This window comes from Mobula birostris, chromosome 11 (genome assembly GCF_030028105.1).
Source record: "Mobula birostris isolate sMobBir1 chromosome 11, sMobBir1.hap1, whole genome shotgun sequence".
In the NCBI taxonomy this organism is placed as follows: Eukaryota; Metazoa; Chordata; class Chondrichthyes; order Myliobatiformes; family Myliobatidae; genus Mobula; species Mobula birostris.
Window position 1 is genome coordinate 4,560,546 of NC_092380.1, and position 24,156 is coordinate 4,584,701.

The 24,156-nt window shown below is 45.3% G+C and overlaps 1 protein-coding gene across 1 annotated transcript in view; it reads left to right on the top strand.

Moving 5' to 3' along the window:
- The window catches only part of LOC140204757 (voltage-gated potassium channel KCNC1-like), a 165,675-nt gene extending 141,738 nt beyond the window's left edge, over positions 1 to 23,937 (top strand). The window contains exon 4 of the mRNA XM_072271517.1: positions 23,772 to 23,937. Coding sequence (XP_072127618.1) covers positions 23,772 to 23,908 — 137 coding nt within the window. The 3' untranslated portion in view covers positions 23,909 to 23,937. The remainder of the gene's footprint in view (positions 1 to 23,771) is intronic.
- Positions 23,938 to 24,156: the final 219 nt, after the last annotated feature.

A 24,156-nucleotide genomic window follows, 5' to 3' on the forward strand; every position in this document is an offset into this window, starting at 1 on the left:
TTATTCCCCTCCATAGATGCTGCCTGACTTGCTGAATTCCTCCAGAATTTTGTTGTGTGTTACTCCATTTAAAAGATATTTGGAGAGACACTTAAGTAGATTACATATCAAAAGTTACTGAAGGTAACAGTATTACTGAAGATTTCCAGCATCTGCGGAATCCCTTGTGTTTGGACCACCTACGCTGGGTTTATGTACCTTGGAGTGGAGGCGGCTGAGACTGAGAGATCTGGTTAGACAAAATTATGAGCATCGCGGACAAAATGTTGGAGGAACTCAGCAGGTCAGCCAGCACTTACGGAGGGAAACAAACACTTAATGCTTTGGGCCAAGATCCTGCATCAGGACCAGTCCTGATGAAGGGTTTTGGCCCGAAATGTCGACTGTTTATTCCTCTCCATAGACGCTGCCTGACCTGCAGAGTTCCTCCAGCATCTTGTGTGCATTGTTCACAATTTCCAGCACCTGCAGAATGTCTTGTGTCTATAAAATTCTGAGGGGCACAGTTAGGAGGGTAGGTAGTGGGAATCGTTTCCCATAGATGGGGTGTCAAAAATTAGAGAGCATAGGTCAAGTTAAGGTGTAAGAAGAGGCTGAGAGGGGATTTAAGAAAGAAGATGGTTGGAATCCGGAGCACACAACTCGGCAGGTCAGGCAGCATCTATGGAAATGAATAAAAAGTCAATGTTTCAGGCTGAGACACTTCACTGGAACTGGAAAAGAATAAAAAATTCTGCCCCTTTCCTTGGTGCCCCTCCCTCTTCCCTTTCTCCTGTGGTCCTCCTGTCAGATTCCTTCTTCTCCAGCCCTTCACCTTTCCCACTCACCTGGCTTCACCTGTTACCTCCTAACCTGTCCTGCTTCCCCTCCCTCCATCCTTTTATTCTGCTATCTTCCCCTTTCCTTTCCAGTCCTGACGAAGGGCCTCGACCCAAAATATTGACTGTTTATTCACTTCCATTAACGGTCCCTGAGCTGCTGAGTTCCTCCAGCATTTTGTGTGTGCGTGTTGCTCTGGATTTCCGGCATCTGTGTCTGAAACACACTGGGTCTCGGCCTGAAACTTCGACTGTACCTCTTCCTAGAGATGCTGCCTGGCCTGCTGTGTTCACCAGCAACTTTGATGTGTGTTGCTTGAATTTCCAGCATCTGCAGAATTCCTCGTGCCTGCATGTGTGGTGGAGACAGGTACTCCCGTAGAGCAACCTTTTTTTATGCCAAGGACCAATACCATTAAGCAAGGGGTCCGTGGACCCCAGGTTGGGAACCCCTGATTGAGATGAGCTGTTGAATCACCAAGGGTAGGGTGTGACTGTAACGTAGTGGTTAGTGTGACACAGGATGTACAATTATGGTTCAATTCCTGCTGCTGGTCGTTAGGAGTTTGAATCCTGTGACCATGTGGGATCCCTCCGCATGCTCCGCTTTCCAAACATATTGCGAAGACGTACGGGTTAGCGCTAGTAAACTGTGGGCATGCTATGTTGGCGCTGGGAGCACGATGACACTTGTGGGCTGCCCCCTGCACACCCACGGACTGTGCTGGTTATTGACGTAAATGACACATTACACTGTACTGAGTGTGGCCAAGTGGTTAAGGCATTGGACTAGCGACCTGAAGGTCGTGAGTTCGAGCCCCAGCCAAGGGAACGTGTTGTGTCCTTGAGCAAGGCACTTAATCACACAGTGCTCTGCGACGACACTGGTGCCAAGCTGTATGGGTCCTAATGCCCTTCCCTTGGACAACATTGGTGTCGTGGAGAGGGGAGACTTGCAGCATGGGCAACTGCTGGTCTTCCATACAACCTTGCCCAGGTCTGCGCCCTGGAGAGTGAAGACTTTCCAGGCGCAGATCCATGGTCTCACAAGACTAACGGATGCCTTAACACTGTACTGTAAAGCTAATCTTTATTTTAGTCAACCTAGAATAATCCTAATAATCCACTCTTAATGTTCTTAATTTTAATCTAAGCAGAAGGCTGCAGGCCAAATAGTGGCAAAGAGGATTAATAGAGATAATTACTTGTGGCTAGTATGCATATGGTGGGCCGAAAGGCCTGTTTCTGTGACTTTAACTGTATGGGAAGTTTGGTGAAGGCTTGCTTAGACCAGAATCAGGATCAGAATCAGAATCTGGTTTAATATCAAACACGAGAAAGCAGGTGCTGGAAATCCAGAGCAACAAGCACAAAATGCTGGAGGAACTCAGCAGGCCAGGCAGCATCTATGGAAAAGAGTAAACAGTCGATGTTTCGGGCCGAGACCCTTCCTCGAGACTGAGAAGGAATGGGAAAGATACCAGAATAAAAAGGTGGGAGTGGGAGTGAAGGGGAAAGAGGCTGGCTGGAAGGTGACGGGTGAAGCCAGGTGGGTGGGAAAGGTCAAGGGCCGGAGAAGAAGGAATCTGATTGTAGAGGAGAGTGGACCATGGGAGAAAGGGAAGGAGGAGGGGACCCAGGAGGAAGTAATAGGCAGGTGAGAAGAAGTAAAAGGTCAGAGTGGGGAATAGAGGAGGGGGGAGTGAATTTCTTAACCAGAAGGAGAAATTGATATTCATGCCATCAGGTTGGAGGCTACCGAGCTGTAATATAATGTGCTGCTCCTCCACCCTGAGGGTGGCCTCATCTTGGCACAAGATTTAATATCACTGGCATATGTTGTCAAATTTGTTGTTTTGCAGCTGTCATACATTGCAATGCATAGTAATTTACAATATGGAGTATATATAAAAATACATTAAAATGAGTAGTTAAAAAAAAGTGTGGAAAAATTGAAGTGGTGCTCAGGGATTCATTTTCCATTCAGAAATCTGATGGTGGAGGGGAAGAAGCTATTCATGAGATGTTGAGTGTGTGTCTTCAGGCTCCGGTACCTCCTCCCTGATGGCAGCAATGAGAAGAGGGGATGTCCTGGGTGATGGAGATAAAGCAGCCCACAGAAACGTTTTTGAGGGAGAGAGTTACTCATGTTGTAACACAGCACCTGTGCATCTATCGCCCCTGGCTGCACTGATGTAGTGGTCAGATGGTGAGGCTGGTATGCTTGATGGCCCTTGTTAGGACCAGAAGCTACATCAGTTATGGCTCAGTGGTAGCACTGTAGTGGTTTTGACTTAGAAGGTCATGGGATCAAGTCCATTCCATGAGATCATAAGACACTGGAGCAGAACTAGATCATTCAGCCCATCAAGTCTGCCCTATCTTTCATTAATGTCTGGTATATTATCTCTCTCAACCCCATTCTCCAGCCTTTTCCCCATAACCTTTGAAGTATTGACGAATCACAAACCTATCAACCTCCTCTTTAACTATACTCACTGACTTGGCCTCCACTGCCACCTGCGGCAATGATTTTCACAGATTCACAACCCTCTGGCTAAAGAAATTCACCTCCATCTCTGTTCTAAGTGGACATCTGATTATTCTGAAGCTGTGCCCTCTGGTCATAGACACCCCCACCAAAATAAACATCCTCTCCACATCCATTCTGTCGAGGCCTTTCAACATTCAATAGGTTTCAGTGAGATTCCCCCCAACCCCATTCTTCTAAACTCCATCGAGTACAGGCCCTGAGTTACCAAATGCTCCTCATATATTAACCCTTTAATTCCTAGAATCACTCTTGTGCATCTCCTCTGGACCCTCTCCAATCTTTTCTTGGATAAGGGGCCCAAAACTGCTCCCAATACTCCAAGTGCAGTCTGACCACTGCCTCATAAAGCCTCAGCAAAACTTCCTTGCTTTTATATTCTAGTCGTCTCAAAATGAATGCTAACATTGCGTTTTCCTTCCTCACACTGACTCAACCTGCAGGGCAGAGGTTCCCACCATAGGGTCCAAGGCGTGAAAACACCTTGGGAACCTCTGCTTTAGGGAATCCTGCAAAAGGATTCCCAGGTCCCTTTGCTCTCCAGAGATTCGGGCAAAAATCTCCATATATCAGTCAAGTCAAGTTTATTGCTATTTGATTATATACATGTATACCGTCAAATGAGACATTTCTGCAGACCAGGGTGCAAAGCACTGTAGTATAGATAACATACATAACACAAAATAACTTATGAAAGGAAGGATGAAATCTATAGATGGATTACATATAAATAAACAAACTAAAGTACATAAATTGTAAGGTACAGAAAAAATTAACCAATGACACTTCGAATGTGACGTTGCGGGGAGTTCAGAAGCCTAACAGCCTGAGGGAAGAAGCTGTTTCCCATCCTGTCCGTTCTTGTCTTTATGCATCGGAGTCTCCTGCCTGATGGTGGAAAGAGGATGCTGGATGGATGGGTGGGATCCTTGGTAACACAGTACAGTGTGGTTGGAGGTGCTAGCGTTCAGAATGAAGCATTAAAAATTGTTATCACCGGTGGTGTACCTCAGGAGTTGGTGCTGGAACCCATAACGTTTATGCCTTATGTAAGGCATGTGAGTGTAGGACATAAGATAAGTGTATTTATAGATGTGGCAGAAAAGCTGGTAGGTGTTATGAACAATCAGAGGGTTGTCAAAGGCTACAGCGGGATAAAGATCAGATGCAATGTTGGGCAGATCGTTAGCAGATGAGGAGATGCATTTTGGAAAATCAAACAGGAGGTGGACGTAAACTGTAAACGGTAGGACACTGAGGATCGCTGTTGAGGACGTGGACATTGAGATCAGTTCTGTAGTTCCTTGGAAGTAGGAGCAGCACAGTAGCATAGATGGTAGCGCATCGCAGATGTGGGTTCAATTCCCGCCGTTGGCTGTGAGGAGTCTGGACCGTGGGGTTTCCTCCCACATTCCTAAGGCATACAGGCGAGGGATAGTGAGTGGTGGGCATCCTACATTGATGCTAGGAGCTTGGCAACACTTGAACGCTGCATCCCAGTACAATCCTCACCGATCTGATTTGACAAGAACAACGTATTCACTGTGCATTCCGATGTTTCCATGTACCTGTGACTACTAACGAAAATCTATCTCTAAAAGTAACAACACAGGTGGGTAGGCTGATGAAACACTATCGTAGGAAAGCAGCATCCATCATCAGAGATCCCCACCATCCAGGCCATGCTCTCTTCTCACTGCTGCCATCAGGTAGAAGGTACAAGAGCCTCAGGACTCACACCACCAGGTTCAGGAACAGTTACTACCCCTCAACTGTCAGGCTGTTGAACTAGAGAGGATAACTACACTCACTTACCCTATCATTGAAATGTTCCCACAAGCAATGGTCTCACTTTAAGGACTCTTTATCTCATGTTCTCGTTATTTATTGCTCTTTATTTACATTTGCATTTGCACAGTTTGTTGTCTTCTGCACTCTGGTTGATCTTTCTTTGATCCTGTTATAGTTACTATTCTATAGATCTGCTGAGTATGCTCACAGGAAAATTAATCTCAGGGTTGTATATGGTGACATGTATGTACTTTGATAATAAAATTTATTTGAACTTTGAACTTGGGAATGAAAACGGCAACCTTGACTTCATTGTTGGAAGCACAGTATATAGTGCTGCAACATTACAGAAGTCCAGTTAGACCAGACTTGGATTATGGTGTAGAGTTCTGGTCACTGTACTGTAGGAACTGGAGATAGTGGCGTGTTTGCTCACCAGGATGTTAACTGGATTGGAGAACTTTAGTTATGGAGAGAGATTGGATGGACTGGGCTTGTTTTCCCTGGTACAATGGAGACTGAGGAATAACTTGATTGACATATATAACATATGAAGGGCTAGAAAGGGATTTCCCATTGTAGGGTATCAAAAACAAGAGGACATAGTTTTAAGGTGAGTGAAAGGAGTTGTAATGGGGATTTGAGGGGAACATTACCTTTCCCACACAAAGAATGTTTGATATAAGACCATAAGATATAGGAACAGAATTAGGCCATTTGGCCCTTCGAGTCTAGTCTGCCATTTCATCATGGCTGATCCATTTTTCCTCTCAGCCCCAATATGTGAAACTTGACGAAGGGCTTCGGCCCGAAATATCGACTGTTTATTCCCTTCTCTAGACTCTGCCTGACCTGCTGAGATTCCTCAGCATTTTGTGTGTGTTACTCTGGATTTCCAGTATCTGCCGAATCTCGAGTTTATGATATGTGAAGCTCGCTGGAACTATAGCGAATACTCCAGCATGATTTTTCTGAGGGTTGTCTTCTGTCATTTCTGTCTGAAATGCTTCAACTATTTTCCTGGCTACTACTGTATTAGAGAACGCAGTCCATGTTATATTTGGCCAGGCGTTTGAGGACAATTACTCCTCTAAGGCCCTGTACTGTGGTTCTGCTCGAATGCCCCTGACTCTCTGAACACTAAGGTTACATCAACTGATTGACGACTAGCTTCAGGCAATCTGAGCTCGCAGTCCCATCTTCTAAGGTCGTGCATCATTGCCAGCTCTGCCTCAGTACATCTGGGTCAGAATGCTGTGTGTTCAAAGATCACACCTGAGATCCAAGCAGCAAAGTTGTCTGACTGGCCCTGAGGGGCTGATGCACTTTCAGAGTTATACTGGGCTCTAGTCTGTTTGTAAAAGTGGATGTAAAATTCTCCCTGGGCTTTCTTTGTGGATGAGATTTGAGCATAGAATATAGAAGAGTGCACCACTGGCACTTCGGCCCATGATGTTGCACCTATCCCACATAGCCCTCCATTTTTCTTACATTCATGTGCTTATCCAGGAGCCTCTTAATCTCCCTAATGTTTCTGCCTCAAACACCACTCCTGACAGTACATCCCACATACCCACCACTTTCTGTGTAAAATACCTACCTCTATATTTTCCCCAAACACCTAAAAGTTCTGGCCCCTTTGTATTAGCCATTTCCTCCCTGGGAAAAGAGTTCCCACTCATTCTATACCTCTTGTCACATTCTACACTTCTATCAAGTCTCCTCTCATCCTCCTTCGCTCCAAAGAGAAAAGCCCTGCCTCACTCGACCCGTTGACATGAGACGCGCTCTCTAAAATCAGGCAGCACATTAGCTTTCACACCACACACACACACACACACACACACACACACACACACACACACACACACACACACACACACACACACACACACACACACACACACACACACACAAAATGCTGGAGGAACTCGGCAGACCAGGCAACATCTATGGAAAAGAGTGAACAGTTGACATTTCAGGCCGAGACCGTTCATCAGGACTGGAAACAAAGAGGGGGTCAGAGTAAGATTCTGTAGGGAGGGGAGGAAGAAGTACAAGTTGGTAGGTGATAGGTGAAACTAGGAAAGGGGGAGGGGGTGAAGTAAAGAGCTGGAAAGTTGATTGGTGAAAGAGAAAGGGCTGGAGCAAGGGGGAATCTGATAGGGGAGGACAGAAGGCCATGGAGGAAAGGGAAGGAAGAGGAGGAGCACTAGAGGGAGGTGATGGGCAGGTGAGGAGAGGAGGTGAGGGAAATGGGAATGGGGAATGGTGGGGGGGGGTAATTTGAGAAACCAACGTTCATGCCATCATTGATTTAGATAAAGCACATTAGCTTTATCTTTAAGTGGAGATAAGCTTCATTTCTCTCATGTATGTTGAAACATCGAAGGATACAGCACGTGAAATGTGTCATCTTCATCAACGACCAATGTGAGGATGTCACCACGCCTCTGGCGCCAACATAGCATGCCCCCAATGTACTAACCCCGACCGTACGTCTTTGGAAAGTGGGAGGAAACCAGAGCAAGCGGCGGAAACCCATGTGGTTGCGGGGAGAATATACAAAATCCTTAGAGGCAGTGGCGGGAATCGAACCCTAGTCGCTGGAGCTGTAAAGCATTGATTTAGCTGCTACCATGCTGTGAACAAACGACCTACCTGTTGTCCTGGCTATTTTTCATCCATTCTTCACCGTTACTAAAGAAATGATCGGGCTGTTTTCCCCTTAATTGTTTGTAGAGAATTGGTGTGTGTAAAAAGGCTATAAAGTTCCCTACATTTTGGGCACCACGGTAGCGTAGCAATTAGTGCAATACCATTACAGCTCGGGAGGGTTGGGGTGAGGGGGTCAGATTTCCAAAGTCATCAGTAAGGAGTCTGTATGTTCTCCCTGTGGAATGTGTGAGTTTCCTCCCACGGTCCACAAACCTACCGGTTAATCAGTGATTGTAAATTGTCCCGTGATTAGGCAAGGGTTAAATCAGGGGATTGCTGGGCAGCACGGCTCGAAGGGCCGAAAGGGCTTTGTACCTCGCTGTATCTCAGTAAAACAATAAAATAAAATTTCAGTAATAATTACTCTTAAAGTTCCTTGCTGTCCGTTAATGTGGTTTTGGACAACCTCAAAACCTTTCCGTTTTAAAGTCCTGTTCCTTTATAAGAGCATCAGTCGGCATTGTTAGACAAACAGGAGCTGCTCTCTTTTTCTGCCATGTCCTCTCTCCTGGACGTGTTTACTGGGATGGCGCAGGGGGAACCTACCCAGCACGTGTCGTGTTGCAGCTGTTAGTTCTGCTCCCTCAGAGCTCTGGGGACGTGGGTTCAAGCCTGACTCAGGTGCAGTCTGAGTGGAGTTTATGGGCTCTTCCTGGATTTCCCCAGGTGCACCAGCTTCCTCCCACACCCCCCGGTTTATTGGCTGTTGTAAACAATCCCTTAATGTCGGTCATGTGGCAAAAGAATTAAAGAGGAGTTAAGGGATAGAGAAATAAAGTTGCAGGCCTAAAATAAGACATAGGAGCAAAATTAGGCCATTCAGCCCATCAAGTCTGCTCCTCCATTCGATCATGGCTGTATTATTTTCCCTTTCAACCCCACTTTTCTGCCTTCTCCCCATAACCTTTGATGCCCTTACTAATCAAGAACCTATCAACCTCTGCTTTAAATATGCCCAACGACTTGGCCTCCCAATCCCTCCGTGACTATGACAGGGGACGCGAGATTCTGCAGATGCTGGAAATCCGGAGTAACATACACAAAACACTGGAGGGGCTCAGCAGGTCAGGCAGCAGCAGTCCTGATGAAGGGTCTCAGCCCAAAACATTGACTATTTATTGCCCTCCGTAGATGCTGCCTGACCTGCTAAGTTCTTCCAGCATTTTGTGTGTGTTGCAAAGCACAGGGGAAATTGGGATTGCCCTGTTGGGAGGGACGTGGATGATCCGCATTGCCACCGTCTATGGTCCAGTAAATATGTCAAGTTTTCATTGCCTGGGAGTGCAGCAGATATCATAAGAGCCACACGACGAGGCGATCAGTAGAATCCCATCACAATCTGAGAGCTGAGGCAGGAGGCGCAGGTCTCCAACTATACACAAAGACTGACGATCAATGTGCAAAACAGGACAATCTCTGCAAATACAAAACAAAGTCATAATGAAATAATAAATAATATTGAGAACATGAGTTGTAGAGTCCTTGAAAGTGAGTCCATAGGTTGTGGAATCAGTTCAGAGTTGAACCATAACCGCACCATGATAGGCAGGATCTAAAGGTTGCAGGGTATATTTATGAGTGAACTTTAAGGGTCCTTACAAGGTTCAGGAAACACTAGGTCAGGTTGAGGCCATTCTGCCTGTTGAGTCTGTACTGTTCAGCAATTTGGAACATGAGTGATCTGTACCTCAGTCCCCATTGCATGTTTTTGCTCAGTAAGCCTTTGTGCCCTTAATTGAAAGAAAAATCTGTCGACTTTAATCTTGGTGATCCTTGTCTTGTTGTCCCTCATTACTCATAGCATTTTCTTTGTGTTTCGGAGTGTTCCGTTGTCCTTTATAAGGGAAAAAAATCCTCTCTGAGTTCTCTCCTTGACGCAGATGCTCATCTGAGAATATAATTATCTACCTCATTAAATATGTTAAACTGCTTTGATTAAATCACCTTCATCTCCTAACTTCAAGAAAACACAAGCCTTTTATTTACTTGTGGAGTCCAGAACCAGAGGCCACAGTTTAAGAATAAGGGGTAGACAATTTAGAACGGAGTTGAGGAAAAACTTTTTCATACAGAGGGTTGTGGTTCTGTGGAATGCTCTGCCTCAGAAGGCAGTGGAGGCCAATTCTCTGGATTCTTTCAAGAAAGAGTTAGATAGAGCTCTTAAAGATAGCGGAGTGAAGGGATATGGGGAGAAGGCAGGAAAAGGGTACTGATTGTGGATGATCAGCCATGATCACAGTGAATGGTGGTGCTGGCTCGAAGGGCTGAATGGCCTACTCCTGCGCCTATTGTCTATTGTCTATTGTGACTCCTAGATGCAGTACCATTACTGAGAGACCCACATGAGTTGTGGTGCTTGGGGAAGGTTTTACTGGCCAATGGTTCCATTTCATATCAGAGAACGTATACAGTGTACAACTTGAAATTCTTACTCTTCACAGACATCCATGAAATGAAAGCAAAACCCCCAAAGAATGAATGAGAGAGAAATGTTGGAACCCCAAAGCCCCCTTCCCTTCCCATGCACAAGTAGCAGCAAAGCACCAATCCTCCCCCTACCAAACAAGTGATAGCAAAGCCCCCCAAGAGAGCATGATCTAGAAAAAAGAACATAGCTCATCCCAACACTTTGACATGCCATAGACTCTTTCTCTCTCAGTGTCAAAGGAGAGAGAGGTGTCACTCCTGTCACACCGAGAGGGAGACCCACAGCTCACTGTTTTGAGAGAATGGACAGCCCTTTTGGAGTTGCAACCCGACCCACAGGGCACTGGACGTGGGTGGGTGGGGATGAATGTCTTCCGGTTCAGGGGGTTGATGTCAGTGGCCGCTCCGGGGATGTGAGCCGCTGATCCAGGTTGAGCAGAGGGGCTGCGGCATTGTCGGTGTCCCCTTCACGTAATGAGATTTTAAACAGGAGATTCTGCAGGTGCTGGAGATCCAGAGCAACAGACACGAGATGCTGGAGGAACTCAGCAGGTCGGACAGCATCTGCGGAGAGGAATAAGCAGCTGATGTTTTGGGCCGAGGCTCTTACCAGGACTTGAAGGGAAGTTGGGGTGGGGGGAGATGCCAGAATAAAAAGGTGGGGGGAGTGGAAGGAGATCAAGCTGGCAGGTGATAGGCAAAACCAGGTGAGGGGGAAGCAGCGGCAGGGATGAAGTAAGAAGTTGAGAGGTGATAGGTGGAAGAGGTAAAGAAGAAAATATCTGATAGGAGAGGAGAGTGGACTATGGGAGAAAGGGAAAGGAGAGGGGCACGAGAAGGAGATGATTGGCAAGTGAGGAGAAGAGAAGGGGGTCAGAAGGGAACCAGTATGGAGAATGGATATACAATACTACTGGGCTTCCAGTTGAAAGCAAGAAATCCATTGATACCATCTTGAACAGCAACTGGGGAGCCCGAGGCCCACTGAGATGCTGATTATCTTGTCGTTATTGCTTTGCTAGCTGTGGAGGATTGTTGTGCAAAAGATTATCAGTGTTGCCATCGGTTCATTATTGTCAAATGTACCAAGATACAGTGAAAAGCTTATTGTGCAATACTGTTCATTCAGATCAGATCATTACACGGTGCATTGAGGTAGGACAAGGTAAGACAATAACAAAATGCAGAATAAAGTCTAAAAGCTACCAAGAATGTGCACTGCAAGTAAACAATGAGGTGCAAGATCATATTGAGGTAGGTTATGAGGCTAAGAGTCTATCTTATTTTACAAGAGGCTTGTTTAAGTGTCTGATAACAGTAGTACAGAAGCTGTTGTTGAGCCTGGTGACATGTACTTTCAGGTTGTATTTTCTGCCTGATAGGAGAGGGGAGAAAGAGAATGTCCGGGGTGGGTTGTGTAATTGATTATGCCGGCTGCTTTAATGAGGCAGAGTCCATGGAGGGAAGGCTGGTTCCTGGGCAATTTCTTGTGGTCATGTGCAGAGCAACTGCCACCAAGCCATTATACATCCAGACAGAATGCCTTTCATACGACCGTAAAACATAAGAGCAGAATTAGGCCATTTGGCGTGTCAAATCCGTTCTGCCATTCCATCATGGCTGATTTATTATCCCTCTCAACTGCAGTCTCCTGCCCCGACAAATCAAAAACATATTAACCTCCACTTTTAATATACCCAATGACCTGACCTTCACAACCTTCTGTGGCAATGAATTCCACATACAGCATTCACTGCCCTCTGGCTAGAGAAATTCCTCCTCGTCTCTGTCCTAAATGGACATCCCTCTATTCTAAGGCTGTGCCCTCTGGTCCAAAGCTCCCCTACAATAGGAAACATCTTCTCCCCATCCACTCTATCCAGGCCTTTCAATATTTGATAGGTTTCTATGAGAGCACCCCCCCCCCGCCCCATTCATCTAAACTCTAGTGACTACAGGCTCAGAGCCATCAAACACTCCTCGTATGTTAACTCTCTCATTCTTGAAATAATTCTCGTGAACCTCCTCTGGAGGTTCGATGATGAATCAATAAAAATTGGTCAGGGTGCACGGGGCTTCGCCAAATTTCTTTAGCCTCCTGGCCTTGGAGCTTTTTTGACCATGACATCTACATGGCTGGCCATTTCAAAAGTACTTCGTGGCTGCAAGGTATTTTGAGACACGCTGAAAGGAGTATAGAAGGTGCAGGTGCTATAGGAATGCAGCACCTTTTCTTTCCAGCCCCTGCTTCCGACTGTGGGTAAGGGTGTCTGACCATGGTTGAATGTGAGTTTGAAGCTTGCCCAAACATTGTGTCTTTATACTTTCCTTAAAACAAAATATAATGCAATATAGCTTTGGTCCTGATTTATTGGGCTGAGAATAAGTTGGAGGAGAGAAATCACTGCACAGAACAGAGCAATACCTGTAACAGTAATCTCCACCTCCAAAATTCCCGACCTCAAGACCAATCATAATCTGTTGAGCAGACTGCTGGAGAGGAGGTGAGGGTGACGGGCTTGATATCAAGGTGGCACCTGACAATGATCTTCCTCCCCTCGTTGGTTCATCACTTCTTGTTTCCATCTCAGGCAGTGGAATAACCCTGAGAATAGAAAGGTGTAGCAGATGTGTGTGTACGACACATGCCCTCTTCTCACTGCTACCATTAGGAAGGAGGTACAGAAGCCTGAAGGCACACTCTCAGCAATTCAGGAACACCGTCTTCCCCTCTGCCATCCGATTTCTAAATGGTCATTGAACCCATGAATATTACCTCACTACTTCTTTAAACATTTCTGTTTTTGCACTATTTATCTTAATTTAACTATTTAATATACATATATTCTTCCTGCAGTTCATTTTTTCTCTATATTATCATATATTGCATTGTACCGCTGCTGCTAAGTTAACAAATTTCATGACAGATGCTGATGATATTCACAATCTGAATCGGGTTTAATATCACTGGCTATGTTGTGAAATTTGTTAACTTAATGGCAGCAGTACAATGCAATATATGAAACATAAGGAAAAAACAATTATGGTAAGTATATATACATATACAGTATATGTATATTAAATAGTTAAATTAAAAAGTGCAAAAACAGGAAAAAAAAGTGAGGTAGTATTCATGGGTTCAATGTCCATTTAGGAATCAGGTGTCAGAGGGGAAGAGGCTGTTTCTGAATCACTGAGTGTGTGCCTTCAGGCTCCTGTACCTCCTTCCCGACAGTAACAATGAGAAGAGGGCATGTCCTGGGTGCTGGGGTCCTTAATAACGGACATGGCCTTCCTGAGGCACTGTTCCCCGACGGTGTCTTGGGTACTATGGAGGCTAACTCTCGTGCTGCAGCTGACTAATTTTACAACTTTCTGTAGCTTTTTATGATCCTGTACAGTAGCCCTCCCCCCATACCAGGCAACGATGCAGCCACTCAGAATGCTCTCTATGGTACATCTGCAGAAGCTCTCGAGTGTTTTAGGTGACGAACCAAATCTCCTCAAGCTCCTAATGAAAAATAGCCATTTAATATATGATATTAAACCTCCGATTCTGAATAAACAGGGAGTGATTCTTGAACCTCTAAATTTCAATTTAGTCCAACCTCTTTTTCTCCACATTCAGTGACAATATCTTGGCCGGTAACCCCATCGTCAACATCTTGGGGTTACCACTGTCCAGAAAGTTAACTGTATCTACAGAAGCATGTCACGAGCTGAATACCTTCGGCTCCTGACTCCCTGAAGTCTTTGCGTTCGCTTCTTGGGATTGCAATGGAATTCTCGCTGACTTCCTGGCTGTGTGTCTCGTACACTATCCAAAAAGTCAGTAGCATCCAAAGTAAAAGTCAAAGTCAGAGTGCATAAATCTATTATCGGAGTACGTATATATCGCCATATACTACCCTGAAATCCATTTTCCGGCAGGCACTCACGGGAAAATAAAGAAATGCAATACAATTTATGAAAAGCTATGCATAAATAAAGACTGACAAGCAAGCAATGTACAAAAGGAGACACATAGTGCAATAAAAACATACTGTGAACAGAGTTGTAGAGTCCTTGAAAGAGGGTCTGTAGGTTGTGGAATGAGTTAGTAATTGAGGTGAGTGAAGTTATCCACACTGGTTACATCCAGGTAAAACCCAATGCACCACCTTCTGTATTCCCACACCACAAGCAGCCAGTGTGTGTTGTGTGTGTGCGATCTACAAATTGAACTGCATTTAGCTGCTCTGACAGCATCTCCCAAACCTTCAACTTCTACCAAGTAGGAGAAAGGTAGAAGGTGCATGTGAACACTACCAACTACAGCCACCCCCCCAACAAATACATACCATTCTGACTTGGAAATTCATCTTCAGTCCTTCATTATTGCTGGGGTCTAATCTTGGAGCTCCCTCCCTCATAGCTCTGAGGCAGCTACAGTAGTCCAAGAAGGTGACTCTCCTCCAGCTGTCAAGGGAAATTGAGGGTGGACCATAAATGTTGAAGTCGGAGGTGATGCTCACCTCATATCCCAGGAGTGCCAGGAAATTAATGAAGATACCTGATAAAGATAGAACATAGACCTCATAACATGAATATATTTTTAAAGTTTCACAAGCTACCAATGAATAATTTCTTCTAATTATTGAATTCTGTTATTAAAAAACCCCTTTGTGACATTGTTCTTGCCCTTTGACCAGATAATGTCCAATGTCAGGTTTGAGGATGCAGGTTTAGAGTGATGGGCAAAGGACATGGGGGGGATACGAGGAAACGCTCTTTTAGTGCAGAAAGAGGTGATGATCTGGAACTCAACTTCCGATGAGGGTGGTGGACATAGAATCAATCAGGGTTTTCAGAAGGGAAATGGATTGGAGCTCAAGGAAAAAATAAGTTGCAGGATTATTGAGGAATGAACTAGGAATGGGGCCATCTAGGCTGGTCTTCTCGGAGGTGGTGAAAAGTTGATGGTCTCTTGTGCTGTAACAATTCTAGGTTTGCGTGACTGGTTCACCAGTGCAGTGTGAATTGTGAGCAGAATGTCATTGGTTCACTTTGAGAGGCCCAGACCCCTGGCATGGACTCTCCTTAAGATTGGATTGGGAGAATAGACTGAGGGACAGCTTTCATGGTGCTGCTCTAATTCTGCCACAGCAATGGACAAACTGAGAAATCGGGCTCGTGCTTCACATTCTGTGCTTTATTGGACACAAGCTGATTCGCATCCCTCAATAGAGAAATTCCCCATTTCTGGTTAGTTTTCCAATTGATCTTGGAGAATCTGGTGTAAAGCCACTCCCACTAAACATTTTTATTTTATATTTTTTATTTACTTAGAGATACAACACAGAAAAGGCCCTTCCAGCCCCTCGAAGCCAGCAACCCCTGACATTCCCCAATTTAGCTTTAGCCTAATCACGGGACCATTTACAATGACCAATTAACCCTACTAACCGGTATGTCTTTGGACCAGGGCAGGAAACTGGAGGAGCCAGAGAAATCCCACGCATTCCCTGGGGAGGTACATTATTGTGCAAAAAGTCTTAGGCACATATATATAACTAGGGTGCCTAAGACATTTACACAGTACTGTAGTGATTTTATATATCGCGCTGTACTGCTGCTGCTACAAAAAAACAAATTTCATGACATATGTGAGTGATGATAAGCCTGATTCTGATATGGGTCTCTGTTGTCGACTGAGAGTGGGAAGGGGGCAGGGTGAGTGGAATCATGGTTGGGGAAAACGGGTCACCCCCCCATCCCACCACTTCTTCTCTGCTGCCTGTCCCACACCCCTCCCATGACTCTCCACCCTCACCATTCCCAATATCCTTTGCTCCCGTCAGATTTACAAGCCCACTCTCCACTCCACATTGCCAAATACAGTGCTGTGCTAAAGTCTTAGCCACTCTTGAGATATATATAAATTAGCCATGATGGAATATTGGAGCAAATTCGATGGGCCAAATTCTGCTCCTAAGTCTTAAGATCTAATGGTTATATTTTAACTTATTGTTGGAAATAGCAGATGTGACACTAGCAATAGCATCTGCCTCCAGTTGCCCTGAAACTTGGGCCGAATGTTAAATTAACAAAATAATTTTTAAAACTTCCCCAAAAGAGAGCAAATTGATTATCGCTATATTTCAATTATGTTATTAGATTCCTCCTAATAGTACTGGTTAAGAGATCTCAGTACTAGGTTGTCTGTGAGCTTTAAAAATAGGTATCACAACACAGAAACACACTTTTCAGTCCAAGACATCCATGGTGACCAAGATGTCCAATCTAAGCTAGTCCGATTTTCCCACTTTGGGGCCCATATCCCTCTAAGCCTTTCCTATCCACATACTTATTCAAATGACTTTTAATTGTTGTTATTGTATCTGCCTCAAGTACTTTCTCTCGAGCCTCGTCCCATAGTTTTCCATGACGTTTCAGTTCTGACTAGGTCAGCTATGTCCCAATATGACATTTCCTGTCAGATTCCAAAAGGAACAAGAAAAAAAACACAACTGGTATATAATTTTATAAAAAGCAAGGTCATTGTCTTTCAAAATTATCATTATGTGCCGTGTCATATGACGTGGGCGATCACGGTCTTCCTTCTTGTTCTTCTTGGGCCTTTGGCTCCCAGTGGACGACCTGATGACCTCCCGTCTCCGTCATCAAAAGTTAGATGGTACGGTTAGAGTTCATCAGTGTTTCTGTAACCCATTGTGCCCGCTGTACTAAACAGCTTCACAGGAGCCCTGTTGGCCAGCCTTACCCATTTTCATCTCTCACGATGGGGATGTAGGGTTGGACTCTGAGAGGCAATAATGGTCTTTCATCTGTCTTTAATCTGCTCTTCCTGTGGGAAAGACCCCCTACAAGCTGTGGTTCTTATTCTTTTCTCTGCCCACAACCATGATTGTTCTTGGCAAATTTTTCTGTAGAAGTGGTTTGCCATTCCCTTCTTCTAAGTGGTGTCTTTGCAAGACGGGTGACCTCAGCCATTATCAATCCTCTTCAGAGATTGTCTGCCTGGCATCAGTGGTCGCATAACCAGGACTTGTGATATGCATCGGCTGCTCAAATGACCACCCACCTCCTGCTCCCATGGCTTCACGTGACCCTGATCAGGAGGCTAAGCAGGTGCTACACCTTGCCCAAGGGTGGCCTGCAGGCTAGCGGAGCGAAGGAGCGCCTCACACCTCCTTTGGTAGAGATGTATCTCCACTCTGCCATCCAAACCGTCTGAAAGACTTGTGGCAAGTGGCCTTTGGGATTGGAATGTGATGTAAGACACAGTTAATGTGATAGCTGCTGCTTTGTTTTTCTGGTGCACAGTTTCCTCACTTCTCAGGAGCTAATCCCGTGTCTTCACAGCTTCCTTCAATAAGGGCAGTGAGTTGGTTGAGTTTGTGGGTATTTTGTAGTATTGGTTCTCCTGTTTGCCCAGCAGGAGGCTTATTTCATTGATTCCCCTTCATCTGTCAGTCCCATCAAAGGCATCTTCTGCTCTTCCTGTTACTGCACACTGCCTCATCGGTGTTGTACTGGGCTATACCGTACAGCCTGTTCAGCTCATCCCATAATACTCATATTGTCTGACCGCTGCTTAACTATATATCTCTGCAATCTATTACCAGAGGTAGGCCACTAGTGGGTGGGTTCAGGCTTCCAGTATTCCATGGTTGGGATTTCCCAGAAAGGGTCTAGTCATTGGTAGCATAGAGGTTAGAAGGGTATCAGGGGTGATCTGTAGATATCCCACCAGCAGGTAATTCTCCCATTGCTGAGAATTGCCTTTGCGTTAAGTTGAATAGGTTTAAGTAGAGCCAATCCACCAGGAAATCTCTAATTCCACCTGGAGCAGTACTGGCATCCCAGTCTCTCCCTTCCCTTAATGGTATTGGTTGTTCTCTGCCAGTGAAGGTCACGCCAAAGTCCGCCAGTGTGCCTCTTGGCAGGTCAACACAGGAGGCATATTGAGTACGTGGTTGGGGGGGGGGGTAACCGCAGATCCCAGTGCCGTGCACTGCCAAGTGAGAGACGGGGAGCCTTTTGTTTTGGAAACGAGGAGAGGAGGAACACGACAGGATCGAGTAAAACGAAAGCCCTTGACGTTCTTTCTGTCAGTGGTTTGTGGTTCATATGTACGTGCTGTTTTTTGTATAGAGTGTGCGGTGCTGTTATATCGGCATGGATGCATGACTGGGTGTGAATGATGTTAGCACAACTGACTCTGAGACATCTTAACTCGCTGGCAGAAGTCCCCATTTCGAAAAACCCTCTTGTCCAGGAGATTTTGGGGAAAGATTTCATGGAGCTGTATTTTGTTGCTTTACGTTCATTGATTTATATAGATTTATTATTTTACTTATTTGCATTTGTTTAGAGATACAGGGTGGAATAAGCTCTCCCGGCCTTCAACTCCCGATTTCACCCTAATTTAATCACGGGACAATTTACAAACAACCAATTACCCTGCTAGCCATCTGCATTGGACTTCGAGGCAAGCGGTCCTGGGTTCGAATCTGGCCAGCTCCTTGCTCACTTTCCATCCGTGTTCTGCATAGCAGCTCGGCCTCATTAAAAAAGAAACAGACAAAAACGCTAAAGAAATGGCCAGATGTGTCACAAGGAACAACACATCGACTTACTAATCTGCACGTCTCTGGACTGTGGGAGGAATCCGGGTGAGCCGGAGAAAATCCACGCGTTCCACGGGGTGTACGTAAAGAGGACGCTGGGTTTGAACCCCAAACTCTGACGCCCCCTAGCTGTAATAGTGTTGCGCTCACTGCCTCGCCACCATTGTGTTAGGAGAGGCAAAGAGAAAGGGGCCCATTTCCCCCAGGAAAGAAATCAATTCCTTGGTGCACAAACTCAGATCCTGAGTCAAAGGATTACAAGAGAGTTGAAAAAGCATATAAATGCCCAAAATACTAGTTAAAAAGTGTGGGCACGTGGCCAAGTGGATAAGGCACTGGACTAGTGACCTGAAGGTCGTGAGTTCCAGCCCCAGCAAAGGCAACGCGTTGTGTCCTTGAGCAAGGCAACTTAATCACACATTGCTCTGTGACGACACTGGTGCCAAGCTATATGGGTCCTGATGCCCTTCCCTTGGACAACATCGGTGTCATGGAGAGGGGAGACTACCTGTCTTCCATACAACCTTGCCCAGGCCTGCGCCCTGGAGAGTGAAGACTTTCCAGGCGCAGATCCATGGTCTCGCAAGACTAATGGATGCCTAAAACTAGTTAAAAAAAGTAAGAAACCATGGAAAAAAACCTCTCCCTACATGTATTTTCACATAGGACTTGGTGATTAACTGGAGACCAAGGCAGTTTGCTGCGCTGAACTATTTTAGCCTCTGTGTATTGAACTCCGCCACTGAAATGTGGCTGCATTAGCACTTGCAGTGAGTACGATGAGCACGTGTGACAATATTGCAAGCTTAATTGAGTTTACCCTGCATCGGTCCGTCCCGTCACTGCATCTTCTGCTCTCGTGACTGCAGACTGCGGAGTTCCCTCTGCCTCGTCTGTGTTGTGCTGGGCTATACTGTACAGCATCTATATAACTGAGATACTGAGATATACCCTACCACCTCCTACTGAATCCGTTACAGACAAGCAGGTTGTGAGTGTGGCCAATGAGAGGATTCTACAAAAGATGAAATGAGGATAATGAACGTGAACCCTTAACAAGTCCACCTGAAGTTCTAGTTGCCATAACAGTGGGTTGTGCAAAAAGATCTCCCAGTGATAGAGTATTCCTCAAGGGGTGCTTTACCGAGATTGGAGTGATGAAGGATTTATAGAGGAACTTCATGGGACAGTATAGAGAGAGCTTTACTCTATATCTAACCTCTGCTGTCCCTGTGTTGAAGATGGGACACTATAGAGCAGGGGCTCCCAACCGTTTTTATGCCATGGACCAATACCATTAAGCAAAGGGTCCGTGGAGCCCCAGGTTGCAAACCCCATGGAGAGGAAGATTCATTCTGTAATCTAACCCGTGTGGTCACTGCCCAGGGCAGTATAGAGGAGGCTTCAAATCATAAACACAAGAAAATCTGCAGATGCTGGAAATCCAGAGCAACACACACAAAATGCTGGAGGAACGCAGTGGGCCAGGCAGCATCTATAGAGAGGAAGAAATAGTTGACGTTTCAAACCAAAACCCTTCAGCAGGACTGGAAATGAAGGGGGAAGAAGACAGAATCAGAAGGCAGGGGGAAGAGAAGGAGTTTAAGCTGGCAAGTGATAGGTGAAGCCAGATGAGGGGGAAGGTGGCTGAGGGGGGAGAACGAAGTGAGAAGCTGGGAGGTGGTAGAGGGAAGATGGAATCTGATGGGAGAGGATCAGAGGAGAAAGGGAAGTTGGAGAGGCACCAGGTGAAGGTGATGGGCAGGTGAGGAGAAGGGAAGGGATCAGACGGGGGGCCACAGTGGGGAATGGAAGAAGAAAAAAGAAGGGAGGGGAAAGAAACTACGAAGTTAGAGGCTATCAAGTTGGAGGCTACCTAGTTGGAATATGACGTGATGCTCCTCCAACTTGAGAGTGGCCTCACTGGGCAATAGGGAAGGCCAAGGACTGACATGTTGGAATGGGACAGTTAAGTACCTTAGTCTCTCTCCCCAGGATATGTTCAATGGGACAGAGTGGAGGGAACTTTGTACCTAACCTGTACTGCCCCTGCCCTGAAATGTTTGGTGGAACAGCTTAGGTGGGATTTTATTCGATACCTAATGGGCTGTCTCGCCGAGGAGTATTTGATGGAGTGCAGACCTTACTGTCTGTGTACAGTTAAGGTACGGGTTTCACAGAGAGTAGCATGACACTATTACAGCTTAGGGCATCAGAGTTCAGAGTTCAATCCCAGCATCCTCTGTAAGAAGTCTCTGTACGTCGCCCTCCCCTCCCCGCGGATTACGTGGGTTTTCTTTGCATTCTCCAGTTTCCTCCCACGGTCCAAAGATGTACCAGTTAGTAAGTTCATTGGTCTTTGTAACTTGTCCAGTGATTAGGCTAGGGTTAAATAAGTGGGTTGCTGGGCGGTGCAGATTGAAGGGTGAAAAGGTCTATTCTATGCTGTATCTTTAAACAAATAAATAGATAGATGGATAGTTGGATTGATGGATAGATAGATAGACAGGTAGATGGACAGATGAACTAATGGATAGATAGATGGATTTGATAGATAGATAGACAGGTAGATGGACAGATGGATCAATGGATAGATAGGTAGATGGATAAATAGATAGAGAGATAGATGGATACATAGATACATAGAAAAATAAAATATTTGATGTTAATCTGACTTTTATCTTGTGACATGTCTTTCTTGGGAAGGCTTGACATGACAGCAACTTGAATTAGTGTGGAAGGTTCCTTTCACAATTATTAATCAAGGTAAAACAACTTGATTATTACCTTTTTTCTGGTGGCATCTTGTTCACCATTATTAATGGTGGCCTGCCATTACCGTACTGACAAGGTAGAGGGCTGCTACTGAGGTGGTTATCCTTCGGTGTGTCCGGACCAAACGTACCACTTCCTTTCACTCTCCCTTCAAAAGTACATTTGCCATCTGCTCCAGAAATATGTCCAAAAACGTTCCAGTTAGTAGTTTAATCAGTTATTGTAAATTGTCCTGTGACTAGGCAGGTGTTAAATAGGCAGGTTGCTGGGCGATATGACTTGCTGGGCCAGAAGAGCCTGTTTTGCAATGCATCTCAATGAAGAAATACTATTTGGAACCAGGAATGCTCTAGATCCAATTGGATTGGATCTGGGCTGGGCTGAAATTAAAAAGGTTTACCTTTTCCTCTAACCGAGCTCCCACCAGTTAGCCTAAGGGAGCCAGCATTCTTTTAGAGCATGGAAAGGATATCTATTGAATGGCTGAATAGTTCAGTGGTTAGTACTGCTGCCTTGCGTTTCTAACCACCTGGATCCAATCCTTCTCCCCCACCCCCCACTCCAATGCACTGAACACCATCACAAGCAATAAACAGATAAATATGTTGCCTTGGTACAGGTTGAATCAAAAATGACTGCAAATGCTGGAGATGAAAATAAAACCCTGGAGGAACTCAGTAGGTTGGGCAATAGAAAGTCCATGTTTCAATTTGGGATCATCATCTAAAACTTGAGTATCCATTTTCTTCCGCAGATGCTGCCTGACCCGCTGAGTTCTTCCAGCATCTTGTTTTTTTTAAAACTTCAGATCCCAGCATCTTCAGTCTCTTCTGCTTCCCAGCAGCAAGTACTGTCTGTGTGGACAGGCTGTGATCGAAAGGCTTTCCCCAGGTGCTCTGGGTTCCCCTCACACCCTAAAGACATGAGAGTAAGTTAATTGGCTTTGGCGAGTTACCTATTAATTATGTATGTTGTGCCATGTCATATGACATGGGTGATCATGGTCTTTCCATGACAATGATTGTTCCTGGCAAATTTTTCTGCAGAAATTATTTGCCTTTTCTTTCTTCTGGGCAGCATCTTTACAAGACGGGTGACCTCAGCCTTTATCAATACTCTTCAGAGATTGTCTGCCTGTTTTCAGTGGGTCACATAACCAGGACTTGTGGTACGGACCAGCTGCTCATACAACCATCCATCACCTGCTGCCATGGTTTCACATGCCCCTGATCGGAGGGGCTAAGCAGGTGCTCCAACTTGCCCAAGGGTGACCTGCAGGCTAGCGGAGGGAAGGAGTGACATATCTCCACCCCGCCACCCAACCTATTAAGTGTAGGTGGGCGGAAAGAGAATCAGAGTGAGGTTGACGGGCTTGTGAATAGGTCAAAGGTGAAAACGTCAGAAACGGAATGATGGGAATGCTGTGACAGCTGGTGTAAAATTATCGGCCCAAGTCACCCTCCATGTCGTAAGATATAAAATAAAAGGGGCGCCACACTGGCATAGCGGTTATAGCTCAGGGTGTCGGAGTTCGGAGATCAATCCCCACGTCCTCTGTAAGGAGTCTCTGAATGCGCAGGTTTCCTCTGGGTTCTCTGGTTTCCTCCCACAGTCCGAAGACGAACTGGATAGTAGGTTAATTGGTCATTGTAGGTTGTCCCGTGATTAGCTTAGGGTTAAATCGAGGGTTGCTGGGTGGCGTGGCTCGAAGGGCCTATTCTGAGATGTATCAATAAAAATTGAAAAAAGTCATTAGCTTCTTTGAACGTGAGTGAAACGTTCCGATTCACTTGACAGATTCACATTGACTATTGAGTAGCATACTGGGGACCCGGAATTTTGAATCATACAGGTGGAAGTACTTCTCTCTTTAGAAAAGACTTCAAAAAACCTGGCCGGCAGTGGAGAGCAGAGCCCTCGCGCCTTCTTCTCTCCGAGAGTACGCCTGCGTAGACTTGCCCCAGAGAGTTATCCTTGTCTCAGAGTCCAGATCTCTCACTCATTATATTGGTGACTGTTCAAAAAAATGCTCTCTTCTCTTCTTTTTTGAAACCCAAGGTTATGAAAAGTCGAGGAGCCTAAACAACATATCTGGCATGAGTGGGAATGCGCTGCGATTGTCTCCTGTCACCTCGCCATTCAACTCACCCTGTGCACTGAGGCGACCCCAGTCACCCATCCCATCCATCTTGTAGCATGGACAGAAAAGAGTGGGAAATATTTTTTTAGGGAAATATATATATATAAATATATATATATGTGTGTGTGTATGCATCTATATCTATATAGGTATATATAGATATATATATCTTTAGGACAATGAAAAGCATTTACAAAGAATACGAAACAATGGCATCATTGTTTGGACAATAGGTTGCATATACCAAATGACGAATCAAGCATCTTTTGATTGATGGAAAAAAATAAACTGGTTAAATTTGTG